The sequence below is a fragment of the Ctenocephalides felis genome, unplaced genomic scaffold (genome assembly GCF_003426905.1).
Source record: "Ctenocephalides felis isolate EL2017-DRISC unplaced genomic scaffold, ASM342690v1 CF-g0.4_SCAFFOLD_01604, whole genome shotgun sequence".
Classification (NCBI taxonomy): Eukaryota; Metazoa; Arthropoda; class Insecta; order Siphonaptera; family Pulicidae; genus Ctenocephalides; species Ctenocephalides felis.
This window is the reverse complement of record NW_020537758.1, coordinates 24,793,184-24,820,535: the sequence shown is the minus strand read 5'-3', so window position 1 is coordinate 24,820,535 and position 27,352 is coordinate 24,793,184. Positions and strand designations below refer to the sequence as shown.

The 27,352-nt window shown below is 28.2% G+C and overlaps 2 protein-coding genes across 2 annotated transcripts in view; both read left to right on the top strand.

Moving 5' to 3' along the window:
• LOC113373551 overlaps positions 1-19,664 on the top strand; it is a 56,378-nt gene extending 36,714 nt beyond the window's left edge. The window contains exons 2-5 of the mRNA XM_026613842.1: positions 7,124-7,193; positions 14,355-14,769; positions 17,331-17,655; positions 19,532-19,664. Of these exons, the coding sequence (XP_026469627.1) occupies positions 14,595-14,769; positions 17,331-17,655; positions 19,532-19,664 (633 nt within the window). The 5' untranslated portion in view covers positions 7,124-7,193; positions 14,355-14,594. The remainder of the gene's footprint in view (positions 1-7,123; positions 7,194-14,354; positions 14,770-17,330; positions 17,656-19,531) is intronic.
• A 3,368-nt stretch (positions 19,665-23,032) lies between these two features.
• On the top strand, positions 23,033-26,019 carry LOC113373550 (transmembrane protein 104 homolog). Its single transcript, XM_026613841.1, has 6 exons — positions 23,033-23,080; positions 24,034-24,246; positions 24,331-24,447; positions 24,552-24,691; positions 24,753-24,943; positions 25,103-26,019. Exons 1-6 carry the CDS (start codon positions 23,033-23,035, stop codon positions 25,864-25,866), a joined length of 1,473 nt encoding a protein of 490 aa, XP_026469626.1. The 3' UTR covers positions 25,867-26,019.
• Positions 26,020-27,352: the final 1,333 nt, after the last annotated feature.

The window sequence follows — 27,352 nt, the reverse complement described above, 5'->3', positions numbered from 1 at the left end:
AACAGATGTATTGAAAGTAATTTTGTTTTGACGCCGTTAAAATATGTGTCAAAGTTAATCCATTATAAGTTCCAATAAAAATGATAATTCTTTCGATATATATTGATGAGATACTTTGAATTAATTAGGATTCTCTCGGCGCGCCGATACCTCTATTTCACATTGTAAATCTTGGCTCGTTTACGTATTTGCATTTTGCCGCAACTAAGTTTGATTGGATTGGATAAACTTGCGCAAAAAGTTATGTATAAACCACGAAAGTATTAAGTATGCATGTAACAGGAGAAATTCAAATATCAAGGCTGTATTCACTTGTTAGTTTCATAGCTTGGTGTATAATATTAAAAGCAACAAGCTACAACGTGTCGAATCTGGGGCATTATATGCGCTCTTGTCTAATTTTAGTAGACTCCGAGCTGGTGATGATTTAGGGATGTCTTAAAAACGTTGCTATAATGACTTAAAATTCTGTTGAATTGTTGAATCTGCATGGTGATTATATATTAGAGAATTGTTTAATCCGAGAAAAACCTTCAAAATTCCCAATCACTTCACAATCTAAACAATTTTCTCGTGCATATTATTATCTAACAGTAGTCAGAACTTAATAGTTTTATAAGCCTAATCTTATGATTCCTTAATTGCGTGATCTTTCTCTTTTTGATGAATATTTATTATTAGAATAATTCTATTACTGATGACTTTCTTATTAGCTGCAGCCATGCTGGTAAAGATAATATTCACTTGGAAATATATTGCTATTATACAACCTCTTACTACTTAAACAAAATTAATTTTAAATGTTAGTCAATTGTTTGCTAAATTTCAGCTACTATATCGTAGAATCTTCTAAATCAGTTACGCAACAGAATATCTCGTCAATTCGATGAGATCCCTTTCAATTTTGATGCTCAAGCCATAATAGTTTCACATGATTAAATATTGGTTGCCATTCACTATATTATTTACGACTTTGTCATTATAATTCTATTCCATATTAAACACTTGTGAAACAACAAGACGAAATTTAATTGTTAAAATTATTATTACCATCAATTTCCAATCAACTTTCGGAAAACTTGATAGATTTGTTTGATCCGTTTTGTTTTGGTTACATTTTGCATGTAAATCGGGACTTATTTTTATTTATCTTATTAATGAATCAAAGATGATTGTAGATGATGAAGAACCTGTTTCAATTATATTTCGTTAATTTTATAATGGTAAAAATTTGAATCGATTAATATTTTAAATGGCAATGTCTCGCACGGCTGTCACCTCAGAGTATTCTGGCTATCTATCATCTCGTCTTTCATACATCATATCTGTCGAATAAAAAAGAAATGTTGATTGTAATCTCAAATGAACTAGCATTTAGAAAAGGCCAAATTGAAGTTGGAACTAAATTCTGACATCAATTTTTATTTGCTTACTAATTTACTAATTTCTTACATTGTCACGACTCTCATAAAATACAATGAAAGTAGTTTAATTTTTCAGTGAATTGATTGCTAAATACATTTCTACAATAAATTTCTAATTATAAAAAATTATACAAAAAGAAAAATATCAGAAAAATTACTGCAACTGATTTGATAGAAAAAACTACTATCATCTTATTGTAAGTATTGTATTAAATTATATATTATTTTATTATATATTATAATATTTTATATATTATGCAAGACAATACATTTATCTATCCACATTTCTTAGGGTGATTCGATCGTAACGAGAATTGCGCTATAACACATTCCAAATGATTTGAAATCAATTTTCAACTTTCGCGTCTTGCAAAGTTACGTAATTGAGGTCTATTTATTGATACTGGTTGTTTCAAACGACTTTTAAATTCATACTTTAAGAAAAATCTTGACTTCGAATCAGTAATTTGATTAGATTATTGGCAACTGGCGAAGATTTTTTGGTTAAAAATATTTTTACTATTGAATACATCTTCATTGTTATTTAATTCTAATCTTGTTAGCAGCCTTTTCTAGTAATATTATCCAATGTATGCAAGGCAGTTTACTTAATGTCTTAAGTCCGTAAAAGGCAATATATTATAAACTAACTCAGCAAAGCCAGATAAATTCAATTCATAATATGAGATTATAAATACCTGTACAGGTATTTCTAATCTTTAGATAAATCATCTAAAAGCCACCTCCTCTTTAACCTTTTGGCATAACCTACAATAATAGCTGCACGCATAAAATCCTAGTTCATTAATCATTTTGTAATTGCGACTCAAAAAATGTAATCTAATTAGTAAATCAAATATGAAATATTATTTATTTTAATTTTATGCATAGGTAAAATAGATAGGTATATGTATTATAGTATGGTATGCTCTCCTTCCCCACTTTAGGAATTAATCAGTAATGAGATATAAATGTTCTGAGGCTAACAGACAATCTCTATATCTGATAGGTATTTTGAGTGACATGTACCTATTACATTTCAATATAAACTTGAATAACAGGTCTGTTGGTGACATAGTACAACTTTGTAGTCAAATATTTTAGATAGAACTTTATTAGTATTAACTATCTGGATATAATTAGCATATTTAAATGTAAACATTACATTTAGATTATTTAACTTTAATAGTGACATATTTAAATTTTAAATTATCAATATATGTAGCAAAATATAATTCAATACTCAACAATAGTTTACCAAAGCTAATGGTTGAAATTACTAAAAAGATTTCCTTTGCTGGATTTGTTCATTTTATTTAAAAAAAAAACAAATTTACCCGATCTTTGAAAAAAATCGTTTTTTAACTTCATAAATAATACTGATCAACTATTTATATAAGCTGATAACTTTTCATAATAGTTTTCGCTCAAACGAGCGAACAAAACTACATTAAAAAGTTGGAACCGGTGCCCATTTTCTTCATCCTAAATCTTGCAGTACAGTTGAATTCCTGATACATGATGCAATTAAAATATATGCAAAATTATCAATATTTGCTGAAAATTAATTTGTAAACATGACTTTTATCGGTATTTAGAACCTGCGTGCATGTGTCGCAATTTCGTTGCGGGCGAGGTGTTACATATAAATATCGCATTGCTTAATGCACGATGCAAATATGCATATTATTAACCCAGAGTTAGTGCACTTTTTTTTATAAAGTGACAGAAATGATTGAAAGTTGGCAAAATAATAATTTTTAAACTATAGTATCTGAAAGGGCCCTGGATGTTCAGGATTTTATAACACCACATCATTTTTAAGCTGCAGGAAAATAGAACAAAAGTTTTCAAAAAGAATAAAACATGTGAATTTGTCTTTGATAAAATAGGTACCTAGGTCCCCAAGCCACATAAGATATTAGTGAAATATATGCATTCAATTAAATCATACAACTATTCATCAAGGAAACATAAAATTAGTGTTAATTTTGATGTTGGAAGTTGGGGGAGCGTGGACGTTATCTATCCAATGAATTATAGATTTTATATAGAAATTTCTAATAAGTAGAGCTGATTTTTCAATACAAATTTTATATTATACTTACTCCTTTATATGTACTTTAAATCTGAATCTGAGAGACAAAACCGGCATCCGACCGCATCAAAAGTACAAAGTACAAAGTTACCTAAAAAAGTTTATTTTTTATATTCTGGCAGGTGAAAAACTATGATGTTGCTGTGAATATTCCATCAGACCAACATTTTTATACTTTATTTATTGTTAATTGCTATTCTGCAAACCTGCAATATGTTTCTGCTACAGGATAGCAAAAGTTTCGCTAGCTCTGAGTTACTTATCTTAGGTTATCGTTCGCTCTTTCGGACTTAATTTACTAAGTTGTAATCAGCAATTAAAAAATTAGTACCGTTCGATATTTTTATTGCAAAAATATGTTTTTGCTGATAACTGCTTGCAATTTAAGTAAAATTTAACAAGCGGTTTCGGAAACATACAAATAATTTTATACAGAAAGTTTGTTGAAATTGATTTTATTATTGCTCAAGACTTTACCATTTGTTTGCAAAAATATAAAACAGTCAGAATACAAAGTAATATAGTTCAAAGTAAAATTCGTTGGTTTATTTATATTTTTTTGCTTTGCTGTTTTAGGTTTAATGTATACTTACTCTATTTATACTTGATAAAAATTGAAATCGTATTACATTATCTTATGATAAGCAAGTAGTGATGCATCAACTTCTCTTATTTCGACTATCTTGTCTTAATATATTAATCAGATACATTTGCAAACTTATCCGAGATCAGACTTGCAGGTCTTTGTATTTCGAATGTTATTAGTTGATTTATATAACAAACGACTAATTGTTCTAACGCTTGAATGCAAATAAAGGTTGTCGTAATTACGATCTGATTGCTAATGAAGTAAAAAAACAATGTTTGTTTATATTGATTTGCGACTGCTTTATATGTATTTATTCACTTTTCTGATACAATTTGTTGCAGAAAAAATGCAAATGCAATTGCAATTTGGCATGCAACCTTATGACCCTTGGTTAATGATTTCAATACTTTTTCTAAATTTAATGGTTAGTAAAAATAATATATTTTTAGCATATTGAAATCTATACATATGTAAATAATTTTGCAAGATATGTATAACAATTTTCAATCAATTTTTCAACATATAACAGTATATTGAGTGATTTAAATATGCCAAGACTAACGTATTTTGTCCAAAGCATCTTTCATGCATTCACTTGTATGATTTATACCAAAAGACATTCTTCGTCGATTTTTCTCTATCCTCATATTATTTAGCATATTTATGACATGGCATAATTCAGTGACGGCATAACCTAATTCTAAAATGTCACTCAATTCAATCTAATCAGGATGCGTACGGTTAGAATAATAAAAACAACGTAGAAATCTTCACGAGACGAGCTCCTCCTCAAGGTAGTCTCGGTTATAAAAATTCATCGGAAGATAGATTTTAATCGAAGCTTGTTTGCGGTGATGATTCTATAATGCATAATGAATAATGTTTAATGACTCATATGCGGAGTGTGAATTATTAAATGTAAATGCACTGATGGAAAAAGCTGAATAAAATGAATGATTCAAAAAGGATTAGAGATTTTACAAGAAAATCTCTGCTGTCTGATTCCAGAAAGCAGATCATTCTGCCGAACATCATGGAAGGAAAAATAGAAGGACTGAAAGGACTAAGATGAAGATGGTGGCCAACAAAATACATGATATAGAAAACAAATGCACAAAAGCAAAAACAGGGGAGCAGAAGTAAAGGCCTCAAGAACTAGAAGGTTTTGCTATATCAATTTATACCAAGCAATTAATCAATAGAGAAAATTGTGGCATACTGTGCAACAATTAGAAGCGTACAATTGAAGACGGCAATATTTTCAAATCTATTATATTTTTCGTGAAATTTAATTCAGAAAGTTATTGTCGATAAATGAAAGTTGATTTAATTAAATTATTTGTACGAATGGTAATGGTAAGTGAGCATTTTAGCAAGTTCCGCCCTAGTGACCTCGGTTTCAGTAACTGACCGTGCAACTTTCTCACGGCTTCAGGCGTGTCGCGACGGAAAGAAACGTTCGATTTTATTCGTTTTGTTTTTTGAATTTCATAAATAAGCTCAAAAGTTGTTATCAAATATCTTTTTATTTATATTAGAATTACAATCTATCTGTTATAATGAAATTTAGTTAGGTTACTGTTTGTAACCTAGAGTAGTTCTCCCTCCTAGTTGTGCCTTTATTTTTAACATACTGATTTAGACCTAATTATTTTTGTAGCAATACGCTCGAAATGCAATTTTGGCTTGATATCAAATTTTGAGATCTTTATAATCTCAAGTAAAAATCTGATGCTACGACTGTTTGAGATTAATTTCTTAAGCTTAAGCTGTCCGGGGTGGGTATCGAACCCGGAACCTGTAATTGTTGCTAATCTAGGTTATTGCCTACTAATAAATCGTGATCATTCAAATAATTTTGTATAGGGTAATATTGTATATTGTACTTAATCTAAAGCAAAAAGTACAAATAAAGATTTTATGAGATTGAATATGATTTTTCAAAAAAAAAATCGGTTGGGCTAAGATTCAATTATGTTATTAACTTTCTAAAACTATTTTTCATTTATACTTTTATAAATTTTGTTTTAGGTGAACGTATAAAACTAATTTCGACTCTTGACGAAGAAAAATTAAAGTGGTTTTAGATTAGGGGATGCTTTTTTCCATCAATTTTCTTCTAGATATAAATATATATTTATGCTTCCAAGCACTGTATTTAATAAGTTTTGAAAGCTTCGGAATTTTAATTTGTACACATTTGTACTCTCCAGTGTTTTGGTTCAAATCTCTATTGAGTATTTTGAGGATTATAAGAATTTTATATCATTATTAAGCAAAAAATTTAATTTTATTTCAAAACTTCAAACAAAGAAGCCCTCTTCTTGATACCCAAAAAAAAAAGAAAGTTAAGTTATTAAAATTTGAACAACGTTACTTTTTGTCTTTGCTTAAAAAAAAATTTAGCTGCAATTGTACTCTTTTAGAAACACAGTTACAATAAAATTATTATTTATGGTATATTCATTACTGTGTAATTATTAATAAAAATTCTTAAGAATTTTTTTTTACAATACTTAACTAGCAATTATTCAATCATAATCATGTTGGACTTCTTTGTCTTACATTCTGTTTATCAATATTCATGGCTCGTAATCGTACGGTACTTCAAAGTTCATAATTTGATATGTAAATCAGTATTAATTACAATGAATCACTTGTTAATTTTAATCAATATGTATTAACTAGTGTGCGAGGTGTGTTCAAAAAGTACTAAGAATTTTTAAATTTCTTTATACAACACATTTTTTTTTGGCAATCGTACTCTCTAAACCCGAGAAATTGAAAAGTTCCTGATACTTTGTGAACACCTTACAGGTCAAGATTTTAGCTTCTGAATAATTTGATCGAGTGATGTGGTCAAATATAAAGCATATCTTATAAATATGGGAATATGTTATTGCTATTTTGTTGTAAACGATGCTATATATTCTTTTCGTTTACTTTTGATTTGCGGATGTGTAAATTAAAAATTTTTGTAATTACCAATTTCAACTATTTGTTTTTTTTCAGGTTTTCGTGGTGATCTGAGGTCATTCCATGCTAATTCTGAAGTTCCAAGGCGGATCTGCTAATATTTTACGTAAGTCTCTTAATCAACTGTCTGCATTTGGGATTAAGGTTGATAAATAAGATAAATGTCACTTATTATTATAATTTTGTCAGACATTTTACGGTACCCTTTTCTCTTTACCTTTAATAATTGCAATACTGGTTTTATTATTGCTCTTAAGTTGTGATATAAGTTGAAAATACATTCTGTGACGATTGGCCGATCATGCGCTAAAAGCATTTTAGTGTAGATCGGAATATTTTTTTTTAAATTATATTATTGCATTATACAATTTATTGATACATTTGTTTCATAAACAATTTAAATAAAATTAAGGTGATACAAATTGATAATTTTTATCTGATGCATTCTCTGTTTCCTGTTTTGGACTTACATACAGGAATAGAAGGCTTTTTAATCTATTGCGGTTAAAGAATATGAAACTATATCTTTGGCGATAAACGAAGATATATATATATATATATATATATATATATATAGTTTTAATTGAATAATCAGACCCCAAACAGTATCATAATTAAATTGTTACATTTTGCGGTAAATAACATTTTTGATGATACATACGTGCAATAAATATATTTCCACCGATTCATAAGTTGTGTATTAAGTTTGTATATTGCACAATAGGTGTATGATAATTTTTATTAGGTTAATTGATAAAAACTTATGTATCGTTTCGCGTTTGATCGACATTGACCACTAAATTTTGTAGCGTAGGTAGGTCGTGGCAATATATTACGATTATAAATAACCGCATAAAGCACAACATTTGTAAATATACACATACAAATGTATGAAAACATATGTATTTACATATAATTCTAAGTAACACAAGTGCGAGGTCAAACAGTCTTTGATATTCATGATATCATATATAAATGACAGATTGTGTAGGCATTTCGATGGATGAACTTTACACTTTTACTGCTTAAATTACAATCTTGTAAGAATATTAGATTTTTTATTTACACTTTTATCATAATTCATTTTGTACAAGCATTATTTGCTTAGATTTTGCAAAAAACGATATCTAGACTTGAGAATAATATACAGGGAATATGAAATAAACATTAATAAGATCTAAAAACTAAATAAATTTATGTATGTAAAATATGTATTGCCCTGAATCTGAACTCCGAATTTGTTTCGTTACATGATGTAATAAGCTTATTTGCCATGTCTCATAAAATTACATTCACTATTAATACCAAACTTTCTCGTTCTCTATTGTTATAGAACTCATACATGATAATAACGTGCCGAAATCTTTTTAATAGATATAAATAAAGCGGCAGTTCCCAAATACTGTTACTTAAAATCGTGATTGAAACAATCGCATACAGTAAATATCGTGTTTCTATATTAAGCACGATCTGTCAAAAATAGTAGAATTTATAATATAATAGAATTTCTATTAACGTTTTATCTTGCCGAACCATCTCCTTTAGAAAGCTCGAAATAGACGGAGAGCCAGAAAAACAATTGAGGATTAAAATAATTATTGTTTTGTTTTTCAATATAATTATTTTATACAGGGTGTCCCAAAATTCAACGTTAAACCGAAACAGGATGACAGTATTTGATTGTTACTATTAATTAGAAGAAAAGTCTATCCCATGCAGTTTGAAAATCATGAGCTTCTAAGTACAGCCCAGACTCGCTTAAGTCCAAATGTGAACATTTTTCGTTCATTATGCCTAATTTTTATTAACATTTCTATGACATAAATCAAAATTACTTACATAATATTATTTACACAATTTTCAAAATTGATCGACTTTAAAACCGCCGGAAAAAAATTAACACATACCCAGACTTTCCTTCCTTCCTTTCTAATTTTTCCTGTATATTTTACAAATTTTGCTAAGCTCTACGATTATAAAATTTTAAAATGCTTAAATCAATATTCTTCGAATGAACATCTTCTTGCGACATGTGCAGTATATGTAAACATCTGGCTAGACTTCGTGTCTTTGCGAATGAATAATATATTTCTAATGCACTTTGGAGAATGGCCCAAGTTTTAAATCAAGTAATATATCATGGCAAAGTTGCTTCAGATGCAATAGGTCACGATGATCATAGAAACTTCTTCACTTGAAAAATTATAATGAAACTTAAAAAATCAATTCAATTCACGGTCTCTATCAAAAACTTCTGGAAATTCGGGGGTAGTACTCTCAATAAATCAGATTTCCCAGATTTTGTCCAATTGCAATGTTTTAAGTATATTTTTATTAATTACAACCTATTGAATTAGCATCACTTAGAGTGTTTTTTATTTAAACAAGTTATTGATTCATTTTATATGGATTCAATTGATTGAAATGAAACTGTTCCTCGAATAGCTGAACAAAGACTCCTCCATCAATATTATTAAGAAAACTGTGATTTTTTCAATTGTTTCGTTTTTGCAATGCTATAATCAAAGTAATATGAATCATTATTTGCTAAAATTATTAGTTTTCTACATAGTGTTAAGAAATTCGTATCCTAATTTCTTTTCTTTCTCTATTCAGCTAGTATATACTACTTTCGATTAGACTTTGTTTCTTATATAAAAATTTCAAATACTTTAAGTTTGTGCTAACATATAAAATTTCCAGAAAACCTATTAAAAATATATTTTTTTTTCTCTGTTTCAAGAAAACTCATCCAGGTCGTATAAGTCTGGATTTGCACATGCATATGTATTTTCTGAAATGATACATATATCATTTACAAATATGTACGATTGCATTTATTTGCAACTGGCCGTCTGTGTTCTAGATTCAATATTTATTCTGCCTATTATTATTTGTATACTCATGCATGCTGTCAACATACTTATTAAATATAGTACAAATCTGTATTGGAGTATTTATTTGTATGAACGCGAAATTACATTGTTCTAAATTATTAATCTATATAAGAAATAATTATATATTAATGTGTGTGTCTTTTCTTCGTCTTCTCTCATTGTTATAAATTATCTACGAAGAAATTAAAAAACTGGTAAAATAATACAGTCTCTGAAGCAGAGTTTTTCCCTGTATTAATATGCTCCACATTTTCTTTTCATTGCTTTTTGTCAAACTATATTTTATATATAGTTGAAATATAATATTATTCACTAAGTAAATATTAAGTTATTTGCGATCACAATATTTTGATCCATAATAAAAAAACAAACGATCATTACACAAGATTATAACTATTATGAAAAATAGTTGAATATCAAACCGAAGTAAGTGGTATTAATTTCCTTATGACAATATTATACGTAAAATATTGAGTTTACATACAGTATATAATATATAATTTCACAAGATACTGCAATCGATGTAAGAAATCTGCACATAATTTGCATACTCGGGCAATGAACACTTGCAAAACGCTTGATATTTGAATATAAAAGTATTTATTAAATAATATTTCGTATCAGAACCGGATTTGATGTGCATGCGTGGTTTGGATGATAATTTTATAGCTACCACCAGTTAATAATAATTCAATCAAAATTTTTGATTGAATTATTATGGAAATATGATTTTACCAAAACTGTAATCGTAGTCCTCAGTTTGATAAATTATTTCATCTATTTACTGATGAGAAATTAAAAAAAACTGATGTTAGAACAGTTTCCATTAGTGATATGATGAATACTTTGTGAAAGTATTTGCCAGGTAATTTGATAATTGTTTATTTGGTTTCTATTCGCATTTTAAAAAAATCTTCATTAAGTTTAGGTAAAAAACAGTGGATAAATAAAAGAAAACAGACAAAATTACTAATCAAGTTCAAATAACAATTCGATCATATATTTTCCAGTACCTTTGACACATATTAAATCTTCATTATATTTTATAAATAAAATTTATTATTATTTTATTTACAATTTTTACATTTACAATTTATATTAGGTACCTTTCGTTGATGTTGAAGTTGATCGGTGTGGTTAGTGTCGACATATCTCCACAAAACTCTAATAATCGCAATTTGCAATTTATGAACCTGCATTTATTATCAATTTCCAGTCATAATTTTGTGTCAATGGTGTTATCGACTTAATATCTCCATAGAACATATTTGACATTTACATCTGTGCCTATACCATTCTCTTTCCTATGAAATATTACATCGGTTGCGCGAGCCAGTCGTTTCATGACGAATGTTACATATTCATAATTCAGTATCTTGCACCTTGCAAGATTTAAATTTGAGAAAGAAGGTCATCTCAGAAATAATAAATTTTGCAAATTCATACAAATGCATCGTATACAGACACACACGTCTCGGGCGATAATGTGGGCCAAGGTTTTTGTAGACATATTGTACTGCATTTAGTTCATTATAATAAAACCTATACGAAGTGATACGATACGAATCATCATTGTGGGCCCCGTTTCTTGTTGAAAAGAAAAAATCGTTTGAGAATATTCTGACCTACAAAACTTATCATAACGGTAAACGCAAGTAATAAAATCATGAAGGTGATGACTGTTTGCTCGGACGACGATGCTGGCGAATCGCCCATAGAAAACGGAATGGCAGATCCGTTTTTTATATAAATACACTTTTTATCTTTTATTAATGATTGCCAATTATTTTCTTAACGAGGATCAGTATATTGTGATCGATTGTCATATATAAAACATTTACTCAGAAGACTGTCATACCTTATGTAGAAAATTGTTATATATTCTCGTAATACAATTTAGAATTTGATAAGATATAATTAAAAAGCTATATGAAAAATAAATTATAATAAATACTGAAAAACTTGGCTAACATAATAATACAGATGTAATTAAAAACAAAACAGCTTTTTATCTAAGAAAACGTTTCTAAAAAAATACAAGAATTTGATAGACTTTCATTTTTATTTAGCGAATGGAACATGTAAATTATTTGAAAAGCACATACACAAAAACCGCATTGATAAGAGTTTTGATTAACAATCATATTTGTGAGAAAGTAAGTTATTTAATTCGAATATATACTGGATGAATATTAACTGGTTTGAATATCCACAGGATATTCAAGCTAATTATGACTTAAACAGAATGGCACTTTAAAAAAAAAATAAAAACATATATTAGACATCCTTTTTATTATCTGAATGGATGCCTGTTCAACAGTTTTTTTTTTGTTTATATCTATATATGATATATATTTCACCATATATTATTACAGTTTAAAATTGCGGTTTAACTTGCAATTTTGGTAATTTTAGATATTTATGTTTTTTATTTATTCACTTAATATTTTTTAATTCAATTTCCAGTTTTTTAATTATATCATGATCTCAATTTTCTTCAAAATTCATTCTTTAATGATATTGAAAATAATTTTTTTTCAACTTTTCAAAATCAACGAGAGACAAATATGAAATTAATCAAATATTTATTTCTTAGTTTTAAACTAAATTAATATTAAAAAGTTTCATTTTATATTATTAATAAAAAATAGTCGGTTTGTCAACCAGTTATTCCTTGTCATATAGAAACAAATATTGAAATTGACTATATTATCAAAATACAAATGTTAAGACATTTTAGTTTTGACGAACAGTTATAGATCTGCCATTGCGTAATTAATTATCATTATACATTTGCATATTAATTCGATAAAGACAGCTTTTCATTAATCTCAGGAATGTGATAGTTGAATATTGATTACCATAGCGCGGTTTAATAGAAAGTTTGCAACGAGATTAAAGTAAAACTTGCTACATTTGAAATGCTATATCTGCCAATGAGTATTATTTTTATAGTAGTCCAAAAGCTGATATACAACATAATCATTTGCATATAGTTGCTCAATATCTATTTATTTGCGTAATTGATGAATATAGATTTTTTTCCAGTTTAATGCCTAGTGCGTCCATGTTCGAGCATGATTAATATTCATGATTTATGTTCCTTAATTAAGAGCAGTGATTAAGTATCCATGTGATTAATTGGCATACTTAATTAATAGGTTAATGTCGTCTGGACAATAATAAAGTTTGGTTTTATACATAAATTTCAAAATAATATACCAATATAAAGCATTAGATATAGAACGATTTTAATTAACTTCAGAACATTTACAATGCAAATAAATTGCAAGTCGATGCTCGTCGCAAGTTTAAATTATATAATAATGTTATAAAACGTACATTGACATTTCATAAAATTCCTATTGACTGTTACTACAAACATGGTGTGCATTTTCAAATACCAGCTATATTATTTTATAATGTGGTAACAAAAGGCTATCGACATTATGAGAGGTGTTTCGAATTTAAGCATGGCGGGAAAATAAAATTTCATGCATAGTAAATTGACAAAGAAAATCGATTGAATTGAATGGTTATGTGTGAAATTTCTAACAAAACAAAAACTATTATTTACTAATATATGTGAAACTTATGTAAAAGGCCGCTGGCGAATTTATATGTTATTTTGTAACATTTATTTTTTTATACCTACCTACATACCTACAACATTTCTTTTTATATTCTATAACTATTGTTCCTCTTTTTCTCTAACTTTGCTACTTCTTCTAACTTCCAATTTTATCAGTGGCAGGACTCGAACCGAGCATCCCTGTCATGTCGGGCATGCTACTGACTGAACTATCTGTTTTCTAACATTTAATAATCTCGTTTAAATTAATAGAAATACTATTATAAAACTATAATCATACAGGACATTCTGTTGAAAACGTTATAATAGTTATAATAATAGTTATAATTGAGGACAGTTGTAAATATATTGTTGAATAAAAAAAAATAGTTTTAATTGTGCAAGGCGGCCGTTTTACATTTACTTTTTTTTGACGTTCTTAGAACGAAATTTATGAATAATATAAGGTGATACACTTTTTTTAATGTCTATTTTAAATTCTACTACAAAATATGAAAATATTGTATTATACATGTATACATACTATATTAATTAAATTAAAGTCACCAAGTATTATTTCCTTGCATGCAAAAATGTAAAAGCATGCACTGAACTATATTATTTGATATTATATATATATATATATATATATATATATATATATATATAATATTTTTCTATCAGTCATGCTTTCTGAATGCGAAGTAGAATGCTATATTATTCAGACCGATAATCAACCAAAAACGCTAAATACGATGCAAATAACTAATGACAATGGTACTTTTCTATTTTCTTACAGAAGCAAACAAAGTAAACACTTCTGTCTTGTCGTCTCACGAACATTCAACTCGGACCATCACATCACAATCCAGAAATTCAATTTCTAGAAGTTGATCTAAAGCTTTTCCAGCTGGATCGGTTTTGTAGCTAATTGTTGTTCGGACGCGTTTCCGTACGTGTTCGAACGTGGAACAATTATCTACAAATTCTCTAAAAAAATTGGAAGCATTTCTTCTTTTCTTTCTGTTTCGAATTTGATATGCGATCAGAAATGAGACCCAGTGGCGGTAGCAGCCCGCTCAGCGGCAGCGAAGGCGGTGAAGGTGGAAGAGGGCCCAGGTGGCAAGACGTAGAAATGGAGGACGAAGAGCCCATGGAAGAACCGAGATATAGAAATGGCCTTGGAAAACGCGGATTGGGAAAACATCCACAAGGTATGTTAAAAGCAAACATCTTGTTTATTAAAAGAGATCATTATTATTATTACTTCCCGTAGAGTGGGTTATTGTAATGCGCCCAAAATCGAAATTGAAAATTTTTACATTTCTCGACATTTTGAAGGTTTCTGAACATTTTGGCAAACCTCAGAAGAAATAGATGTGTGTGTGTGTGTGTGGATATGGATACAAATTTCCAGTCACGTTTTCGGGCGCACGGATCAACCGATTTGAATGGTTCAAAAAACATTCGATTCCTATTGATAGGGAGAAGAGCTGATTAGTTTTTGGCAAAGGCAGGTCCAGCCGTTTCGGAAATACGGAGCAAAGAGTGCAGAAAATAGAAATCGAGTTTTTGAGAGAACGGAGTATCCGATTTGAATGATCTAAAAACATTCAATTAGTAATGATTGGGAGAAGTGTTTATTAGTTTTTGGCAAAGGCAGGCCCAGCCATTTCGAAGATACGGAGCTAAATATGTAAAAAATGGCAGTTTTTGAGAGAACTAAGCGTCCGATTTAAATGATTCAAAGAACTTTCTGCTTGTCTTAACTAAATAATTGATTCTGGAAAAAAAATTGTTTCAACTTTTTTTTTAAAAAAAAAATTTTTTTGTATATCGAAAATAATTCAGATTATATTTTTATTCTGACTATAGTTCTAATATACTTTAAACAAATAATTTCAACTTTGCAATTCAGTTTATATAATTCTTATAAATATTAGACATTGTTACAATATTAATAATTATCTATTTGAAAACATTCAGTATTCCTCGAACATTTTGTTACGGAACGGGAAGTTACAGCAATTTGCCTTAAGGCACGATGCCATACATCCCAATAGTTCATATTTATTTCTATAATTTTATTCTTACCGAAATTTGTCAAATTATATTTTTTTTTTATGGCAAATATTTCTAATAACTCAAATTTATTCAAGAAGAAATTATTAAATACATTTTAAAATTACTAAACAGGAAAACAGTAAATAAATTTTAAATTTACTAAGAGAAGATTATAGATACGATTTTACCACCGCTATTATTCTATTAGGGGATTTTAAAACCAGTAGTGATTTTCCTGTGCGATGATTCAGTATAGCAATAATCTTATTGATCACGAGTACAGAAGTGTTTAATCAATAATTAGTGATTTGGGTTTTTTGTTTTGAATTTTCTTTATCAATGAATTTATCTGGGATTTTTCTTAATTACTAAAGTTTTTAGTAATTAATATTTAGTATTTCTGAAACTCACTCATTACATGTTCAGAAGTTCAAATCTATTTATGGACCAGTTATTAAGTTATACATGTAGATGTTGAAGCGAATGAATAAAACAATTCTATTTTATCGATAATATTGCTATATAAATATACATATATACATTTCTAGAAATTTTTTGATTTGTTATAGTCTGTTAACAGTTTTCAAAATATAAAAGAGATAAAAGTCTTATGTGTAACTTTTTATTAAGTTTTAACTTTTCAATTGTTAATCATAGCTTAAGAAGTTTGTTCTATAAAACTTATATTATTTATAAAATTTAGTAAGATAATTGCTATTGATTTTCAAAGTGTTCGTTATATATTTTATATATTTTTATATATCTTTACGTTTCAAAGCCTTCTGAACATTTTGACATACCTTAGAAAAAAATGGATGTATGTGTGTGCGTGTGTGTTTTGTCGACGATTTCGGGAACACGGATGAAGCAATTTGAATAAAAAACATTCGATTCGTATTGATAAGGAGACGTGCTGATTAGTTTTTGGCGGAGGCAGGTCTAGCCGTTCCAAAGATACGGGGTAAAAAGTGCCAAAAACGGTAACACGGTTTTTAAGAGAACGGAGCGTCCGATTTGAATAATTCAAAAAACATTTTACTTGTTAACGAGATAAAGAACTGATCAAATTTTCATAAAGGCAGGTCTAGCGGTTTCGGAGATCTAGTAAAAAAGTAAAAAAAAAGCCATTTGGTGGTCAAAAATGATCATTAGACATATGCACATCAAATTATCAGATATTTTATAGGTTCAGTACCAATGTTTATCCGTTTTAGACGGCGACGCGGCGCTTACGCGCTTCGATATTTCATCTCTATGCAGTTAAAGCAGTACGATTACTTTGAAAAGAAAGTTCAGAATTTCCAAAATATTTCAAAATAAATTTTTCTTCAAAAAGTCTTTTTTTTTCAAAAAAAGTAAATTTTTGTCAAGAATTTATAGTTTCTCAAAAATATAATTTTTTCAGAGTAATTTTTTTTCAAAAATGTTAATCTTTTTATTTTATTTTTTTTTTGTACGGGAAGTTTCAGCAATTTGCCTTAAGGCACGATGCCATGCGCCCCACTAGTTATTTTCCTAACTTAGGATACATTTTTTTAAAAAAAAGGTTACTCCCACCGTGCATTTCTCATTCCAGGAGCAAGCGTTATACAAAACGCGCTTTTCCATATTCATATTCATAATTAATCCGTTCAGAAGAATAAAATATGATTTATCATACATTTTGAAGCTTTTATTTCCCTAACTCAGAGGACATTACATTATCTTTCAGACAGCGACAGTTCGGCCAGTGAAGAAAACCGCGCTATGATCGAGGATGATCGGGATTACCAGCAGCCGCGAGCGAAACGCAAAGGAGTCGCAAACGTCGGTATCGGTGCGGGCAAAGCCAACGGCAACGGGACGGCGGCCGCAGCGGGATACAGCAGCGCGGCGACCACTGGGAGCAGCGGGACTGCGCCGCCGGCGAACGCGCGCCGTAGGCGGACGGGAATTTCGGCGCGGGAACGAAATCTGCGGCGGCTAGAAAGCAACGAACGCGAAAGAATGAGAATGCATTCGTTGAATGATGCTTTTGAGGTAATTGGAATTTGCATGTAAAATTTAAATGCCTGAAGAATGTGATAATTTACTTAATTTGTTAATAATCATAAGGTGGCATTACAAAATCGTGACGCTTATAGCATTTTTTTAATAATAACATAGTTAATGAAATATTGATGTGAAAGTGTGTAATACTTTACTTCCTATGTGACGGCCTGTTTTTAGGGATATTTTAGGATTTTTTATCTACGACCAGTAAATATTTAGAGCTTCAAGTTTTTTATCATTTATTAACACATATTTGGACAGCATAAATATAAAATTTTAGCTAAAAATATTCAGTCAAACTAGAGTTACAGCGCTCTGAACACCCCCGCCTCGAAAAAAGAGCTCCCACTTCCTCCACGATTTCGGCTGATCAGCATATCTGAAAAAAAAAATAAACGGCATTTTAATTTGTAGGCTTAAAAGCACGGAATGACACAATAATCAAATGAATATAAAAAAAATTGGATTTTTGATAGACATTTGAAATAAAAGTTGCAAATTAGGCGTTTTTTTTCTTGTTTTTTGCTATAAAAAAATCGAATCGATTGATAATAGTTCATTCCATGCGTTTAAATATATTGAGTGTGCCCTGTAAATTTCAAGTAATTCGGTCTAGCCGTTTCTGAGATACAATGGAGGAAAGAAGTTTTGAGAAAAACGCGTTTAAAGTTTCAAGTCTGTTAAAAACTACTACGAACCGCTCTTTCTTTTACCTGCTGTATCTTTAAAACGACTTCGAGTTTTCTAAAATCGCTTTACTACCGTATTCTAGACATGTGAAGGGAGCAATTTATGAAAAAAAAAATCGATTTTTTCAACTCATCACATAGGAAGGCCCCCTTAAAACTACAAAATAATATTTTTTTAAAAATTTCATATATAATATTTTAAAAGGTATTTAACCCTTTCGATTCTGATGACGCCGCACCACTGACAAAATACGTTAGGGGACGTTCATTAATCACGTGAGGTTTTTAAGGGGAGGGGGTGGTTTACAAAAAATCACAAAATATCACGTGGGAGAAGGAGGGGTATAGTAAGATATCACGTGTATTTATTTTTCAACTGATTTTTTAGAAAAAATTCAAACATTTAAAAAAAAAATAAAAAAAAATTACAATTTTATCACGTAACTGAAAATGCACGTGATGTTTGATGGGGAAGGGGGGGGGGGTTAATTTTGAATATCACCATGTGTCACTAAGGGGGAGGGAGGGTCCAAAAATCCTTAAAAACCCGCTCACGTGATTAATGGACGCCCCCTTCTTACGGTTGCAATAAGCGAGATGAAATATAATAATAAATTTCTTATTCAATCAGCATCTATCACAACACAATAAATAAAATAAATAAATATTTTTTATTAAAAAGCAATAAGACGTCGACTTCAAATATAGACATAGAAATAATTATTAAATTCTTTGAATTCCTTAAGGAGATATTTTATTAATAAACCTGTTGCGCCGAGAGTATTTACGTAATTCTAAATCAATTTACACTAGTGATTGAAAATCTATTTTATAACTTAAAGTAAATAATTATTCATCAAGCAGTTTAAGATATCTACCAAAGTATTACCTGAAATTTATAATTTTTCACGCGACTTTCCGTTATTGCAATAAAAAAAATTTAATACTTCTAATCGTATACATGTAATGTTAGTTCAATATATATAATTCTATATACTTATTTGTATAAAAATTCGTTTTGCAAAAAAAAACTTTTGTAGTTCCATTGTCCAATATCAATTTCAGCCAAAGTTCTATAATGTAAAGTTGTTAGTAAAGATAATGTTGTAAAGGAAGAAACGGCGTTTTTTCGCCATCCATTAAGTTGATTTTTATAAGTAATGAATAATATATAATTTTAATTCAATTATAGATTCCTGGACGCTGATGAAGAGCCAGTAGAAGTAAACAGGCTATTACCTGAAACGCCAGATTCCTTGCCAGACGTCATGTTTCCAGCAGAAGACAACAATAATTCACCATGTCATCAAAATTTGGAGGTTTAACCACTACAGACTTAGCACATTTTATAGTAATTATTCATATATTTATGCTTGCCTTGTTTTAAAAAATTGTTTCAAACCATTTTATCGTGAAATTTTTGTCTTTGAAGCAAAATAATTGCAACAGTGCTGTGCTCTACGAATTTCTGTAAAAAAATACCATTATTGATAGATTTACTAAAATAATTTCTTTTTTAAACATGTTTTTGTTAAGCTTTGCACTGTTTTAATTATTGATTTTCATAACAGGCAAAAATGGTTTTAATCGGGCGGTTGCAGAGCATTTATTTGAAATTTTAGCCTGAAATTATTGGACCAAATGACCAAAAGTACAAAAAATAATATAACAAATTATACATTAAATTTTACTTTATATTCGTGCATTTTGCAAGGTTTGCGTTGAGCAATATTCATATGCTTTGCAATCAAAGCTCAAATTTATATGAATTCAGAAACAAAAACATTTGTCAATTAATATTTGTATTTCTGACCAAATTTTCAAAATCTTCAGAGTATCATATTCTAAGTAATAAAATAATGGAAGGATAACGTTCCCTTTCAAATCAAATTCGCGATTTTTATCATCATTTTGAGCATCCTATTTATTTTATTACTAAGAAAATGAGGAAGACCTTAAGGCCAGGAATTTTATCTTAGTCTCTCTTCATTAGAACCATGAACAGATAATGTTTAATGTATATTGAAAAGATCTCTAAATTATGTTGTTCATGCATTTTGTATCTATTACATTCCATACTAATTTGTGATAACCTAGCCCAGGTCAATGAATTTTATGTTATTAGTCAGTCTTTGAAATCCTTATTCTTTTTATTTAAAAAAGAATGATATTAATCACGCAAATATTTATTAAATTTTATAAAGGCTGATTGTATTACTTTAACCTTACTTTCAAAACATAACATTTTGAACGTGTTTTAAATTTTATCACGCTGAATTTTCCTTGAAGTAGATTTTAAAACATTTGTTTTATTAAAATATCAGTGACATCAGGTTCTTTGCATTTAAGAATTATAAAATAATATTCGCAAATAGTAGTAATCATCGTTGACTGTAATACGTGCTATATGTAACAATTGCGAAATATTGTTTTATTTCTACGACATTCGAAATTTGTTTGCAAATTATTATCTAATCGGTTCGTTGCACAATCTTCGACGTCAATTTAACTATTGTTTTTTTTTTTTCAATATAAACACATTCTATCAATATTGAGCAATTAGTGTAATAAAACGTCGTACAAATATGTAAAAGCTTTTACATAATTCGACATTTCTTACCGGTTAATTGGATAATGAGCGTGTTCGATAGATTTGTTATCGAAATCATAAAAAAAAATTACGAATGGTGGTCAATTCAAGTAAAGAAATGTTTTGCATTCGAGTCGCATTCTTGTTTTATAGACTTTTCTAAAAATCTATAAATTTTCAGTAAAGTCATTAGCAGTAAATCTAATTTACTAATTACTAGATGCTTTTTCAATACCTTGATCACCATTCGAAAAGAATCTCACCCAGTTTTTTGTATCAGAATATAACGATTTGCAAACAATTTCTATCAATCATATAGATAATTTAGATATTTATTTTTTATAATTTGTAGAAAATATTTTTTACTGACTGTCTTCCAATTTATACTATATAATTTGTGATATATTATGTTTAGAATAACCAGAATATTATAGATGTATATTTACCATTTAATTTTATATGTTTTTCTACATTTTAAAGATTACCATAAAGATGTAGCATATGTATTTTGTTATATGAGCCTAGCCATGCCGTCATTTGCGAAAGTTACCATGTTTCTAATTATTTTAAATGAAACAATTTTATTGCAGTCAATTGAAATCTCAAATTAAATATTTAAATATATCATACTACATCAAAAATTTATTATGATAATTATGAATGTAAATGTACATTAAGATGTTGATCGTCTATTTAAATATATATGCAATTTTTTTTAATATATCATGATTATTTTATATCTTAGTATATAGTTTAGAATAAGTTTTATTCCCAGTTATAAATATTTACAAGTTTATGATCGTTTGTTTCCTTTCTATTTTATTGAGATTTATGTATTGCAAAATAAATCTAAATCTGTGAATAAAATTGAAATTTTATCACAAATTTTAGGAAATATGAAAATCTATCTAATGATGTGATAAATTTAGTACTTATTTATTCAATTTTTTATTATGTTTTACGATAATTATGAATGTAAATGTACATTAAGATGTTGATCGTCTATTTAAATATATATGCAATTTTTTTTAATATATCATGATTATTTTATATCTTAGTATATAGTTTAGAATAAGTTTTATTCCCAGTTATAAATATTTACAAGTTTATGATCGTTTGTTTCCTTTCTATTTTATTGAGATTTATGTATTGCAAAATAAATCTAAATCTGTGAATAAAATTGAAATTTTATCACAAATTTTAGGAAATATGAAAAATCTAATGATGTGATAAATTTAGTACTTATTTATTCAATTTTTTATTATTATTATGTTATATCAAATATATATTATATATTTCAAGCATGTTTTGTGTGCTTTTATTAGTTTATGTTTGTTTTTTGTTCAAATAAGCAAATGAATAATATGTATATATTAATATATGTACATAAAATGAAAAATATATTAGTATATAATAAAGATTTTTTAAAGCAAGTATGTTTTATTTACACCATTTCTAAATTTTAGGCTTCAGTAATAAAAAACTTTTAACTATTTTAAAAATATTTACAAATAAATTTGAATCAAACGAAGAACAAGTTTTTATAGTTTTGTTTATTAAATTAATTTCTAAAATAATAATTATAAATAAACTATAAATATAAATGGACAAAAGTTTATTTTATTTATAATTTATTATTCATGAACAGTTTCATATTTAATATGATACATTAATTGATATTAATCATGTGGTTTATGATTCTAAAGTTTTTAAAAAATTTGAATTATTTTCATTCAATATCATAATCATATATTATAGTTATCAGATATCTAAAAATTTAGTCGATATAGTTGTAATTTTAAATCAATTTCGCATATTTGATAACTATATTTCTGTAAGTAAAGTTTTGATTCAAATATATTCAAATTTCATAACTGCCGCCAGCCCTGGTTAGTTTGTTTACCAATGACAAGTTGGGGTTATGTTCACGTCTATCTGAATCTGACGTACGAAACAATATTAGTCATTCATGAATTGACATATGGCTAACAACGAATTGATACATTATTAATAAAATAAAATATATAAAATAAAATAGTGATCGAATAATAAATATATCCTGGTATCGATTATCGATACCTTTATTCTACATGTGGTTCCAACATGCCAGCACAAAATCCAACTATTGCAAGGAACCAGTATTCCTCATGGGTATATACAATATTTACATTCAGTTTATTAATATTTCGGTTGATTCGTTTTGTTCAAATTAGGTATTGTATCTATAAAACATAAAAGATCTATTGCATATATAAACGTGAAACATACATTTGTAGCTTTTAATTAATGTTAAGTTCATAAAATATCATTGATTGCTTTATAGAATTTTTTTGTGCAATGATAATTTGTATATAACTCTTACCCAACACACACACACACACATATATATATATATATATATATATATATATATATATATTAATGTTTGATAGGCTTAGTTATTTATAGTTTTACTATATTAACTTTATCACTTTCTTCCAGATGGGTTTAGTTTATGTATTTAACCTAATTGTGGGCACAGGAGCCCTAACCCTGCCAGCGGTTTTTGCAAGAGCTGGCTGGGGTTTAGGGCTTGCTGCTGCAATCATCGTTCTAGCCTTTATAAGTTTTGTTACTGTAACATTTGTTATCGAGACTATGTCATGTGCAAATGCACTCATGCATGGAAAAGGCTGGGTCTTCTGAAAAGAGAAAAGGTAGATATATTATTATTATCTTTATCTTACTCCTTACTGTATTAAATATTATTTGATCAACGTACTGTTATTATCCTTTGCAGTGTATTACAGATGAAGACTGTGCCGATGAAATAAGTGAAGATTCATTTGAAATAGACAATTTGGAAAGGTTGATCGTTTGTCAATTAGATTTTATAAAACAAGATATTTATAAAACGTGAAAAACATTGTAGCTTTAATTAATGTTAAGTTCATAATATCATTATTGCTTTATAGAATTTTTTGTGCAATGATCTTTGTATATAACTCTACAACACATACACACACATATATTATATATATATATATATATATATATATATTTATATGTTTGATAGGCTTAGTTATTTATAGTTTTACTATATTAACTTTATCACTTTCTTCCAGATGGGTTTAGTTTATGTATTTAACCTAATTGTGGGCACAGGAGCCCTAACCCTGCCAGCGGTTTTTGCAAGAGCTGGCTGGGGTTTAGGGCTTGCTGCAATCATCGTTCTAGCCTTTATAAGTTTTGTTACTGTAACATTTGTTATCGAGACTATGTCATGTGCAAATGCACTCATGCATTGGAAAAGGCTGGGTCTTCTGAAAAGAGAAAAGGTAGATATATTATTATTATCTTTATCTTTACTCCTTACTGTATTAAATATTATTTGATCAACGTACTGTTATTATCCTTTGCAGTGTATTACAGATGAAGACTGTGCCGATGAAATAAGTGAAGATTCATTTGAAATAGACAATTTGGAAAGGCATCCGTTAATGTCCCGAATGCCAAGATTTTATGAAATTGACCACCAGGTAATTTATAAATATTGTAGTAGTAAACATTGTTTAATGGCAATAGTATACATTTAATGTTAAAGGTTTTACATTGTTTAGTTATTTATTATTATTTCTTTTAGGTAGAACTTGGTGAAATGGCCTCAATGTTTTTTAATACTGCAGGAAGATCAGTTTTTTATTTGTGTTTGTGTATATATTTATATGGGGATTTAAGTATATACTGTGCTGCTGTTTCTGAAAGTCTTGTAGATATTACTTGGTAAACTTGCTTATATGATATATAATATTTTCGTGCATCTTTTATAAATCATTATTTTTAGTTACATACCTGCAAATAATACAAATAATACCATCCTGCCTTGCTTCCCTAGTGAAGAGAATAGTATATCAAGAATTACAGTTTATAATTTGTGCTTATCAGCATTCTTTTGTTTAATGGGACCTTTTGCATTTTTTAATGTACAAAAAACAAAATATTTGCAAATGATCACCTCATTTTTAAGGTGGCTAGGTAAGTAAAAATTATTACATATTCATAGATACAATTTATATTAGAAATATTATAATTTGAACGATTTTTTGTTAACACTCCAGATTGATACTCTAGATATTCCTATTATTATTTATTAGTTCTTTGTTTTTTGGTTGATTTGCAATTATTTTTTTTTAGCATTCAGTATTATGATTGGGATAGCTTCTTGGAGATTAGCAACTCAAGGACCTCAATCTCAACCATCTGTAGCACAAGTTTCAGGTGTGCCAGGTTTGTTTGGAGCATGTGTATATTCTTTTATGTGTCATCATTCTATACCGAGTCTTGTGGCTCCTATTAGAAATAAGTCTTCTCTTAAAAAGCTTCTTAGTTGTGACTATTTTTTAATATGTGTTTTTTATATCGTACTAGCTGTAACTGGAACATTTGCATTTGCAAATCTTGAAGACTTATATACATTAAATTTCTTACCTAGTCCAGACTCTGTTATGATGACTCTGGCACATTATTTTTTAGCTTTATTTCCTGTTTTTACATTATCTGCAAGTTTTCCAATAATTGCTATAACCTTGAGAAATAATTTGCAAACTTTGTTTTTGGACAACTCTAGAATCGAGTCTTATAATTTTTTTGTACGCAAAATGTGTTTTCCTTTATTGGCAATTGTACCACCGTTTTTGGTAGCAATAGGTGCTAGAAGCTTATCAGGTTTAGTAGGTTTCACAGGAAGCTATGCAGGAACTGGTGTTCAGTATTTGGTACCCATAGGTTTAGTTTATTCTGCTAGAAGGCAGTGTAATACTATTCCGGCTCTTAGACATGAAAATCAATTCAAAAGTCCATTCAAAAGTAATTTATGGCTTATTTTTATACTTTTATGGTCCATTGCGTGTGTGGTACTTGTTTCAGTCAATTTGTTTGCACCATCTAAAGCAAATTGAAATGTTTTGTTTTGAGAAATCAGATGTCAATTTTATTTTAATGTATAACTGTGATAAAATAATGGGATATAATATTTAGTCAAGATCGTACAATAAAACTCAACTAAGCATATTCAAAAAATGATCTCATGGTGAATTTGAACCAGTGACTATATGAGAAGATATATTAATAGTTTTATACTTGATCTTGGGAGCATCAGTATTCAATAATTGATGTTTACGTAATCATTATAGCCATAAATCTTTGGTTCAGAAAAATATTTGTGAACAATTTGTAATATATAAGGTTTATGACATTATTTCAATAGTATATATATCTTTCTGAATTTTTAACATCTTAAGACTTACAGCTTGTCTAGTTATCATTTTCTTAATGCAAAGTATTGTATATTGTGTTGACCAACAAAATGTTCATGAAAACTCGTACTATATTTTCTGATACTTTAGGATAGTGTGTAATATATAATATACTTCACAAATAATTATTTTTTGTAAGATTCTCATATCAATGAAAAGAGCTTCCCATAGGAACTGAAATATAATGTATAAATATGAATTTATAATTAATATAATTCTATGAAAATGATTTGTTTGATTGAATTTTAGTATATATATTTTTCAAAACATAACATTTTACATATATAATTACATATTTTCTTTTTACAAACCATTGTACAATGTGTCAGTACACACTTTGTTATTATCTAATTTTCATGAGCTAATGCTTACTATTGTGTTCTACTAGATCACAATGCGTGAAATAGCAAAAGTAAAATTTGGTCCCCAAGAAAAAAATCATGCAACATAATATAAGCGAGTATTGGTTTTCAATATATCGTTGTTTCAATTTTTAATAACATAATAATGCAAACCTGCTATGTACGTATTTATAAATAAATTGATTCAAGTTCACATAAGTATACTTACGAGAATGTGAGTAAAATGATAGGTATACAGATCTTAAAAAGCATTTCTTGGGTCACATTTTCTTCAATATAATAAAAATTTATATTTTGAAATTAATTAAAGCAATAAATTTAGATTTACCATATTTATGGTTTCCGGACATAAAGCCAAAAATCTCATCACAGTTATTAATATCAGAGTGAATATAGTAAAATTGTTATAGAAGCAATTTATTTCGTTAATTAACATAAGTATTCCGCAAAAAATCATAAATTTGCATTTTTGTAAAATGTATCAATTATTCTATCTATCTTTTATATTATATTAAAAAAATTAAAATTGATGCCGATTTGTTTGCAGATTGCAATTGAATATTGTAGTTTTGGTACGTTATTTATTGATAATTAATTATATCGCTCACATTTAATAGCTTTGTTCAAAACATCGATTTTCATATTACATTAATATTCATAAATATGATATTATACGATTGTGAGTTTAATCTTTTTTATAGTTGAGTTTGTAAGATGTGGACTAGAAAGCTTTTTAGGTTTATAATATTTTTATGAAAAAAGTTTTG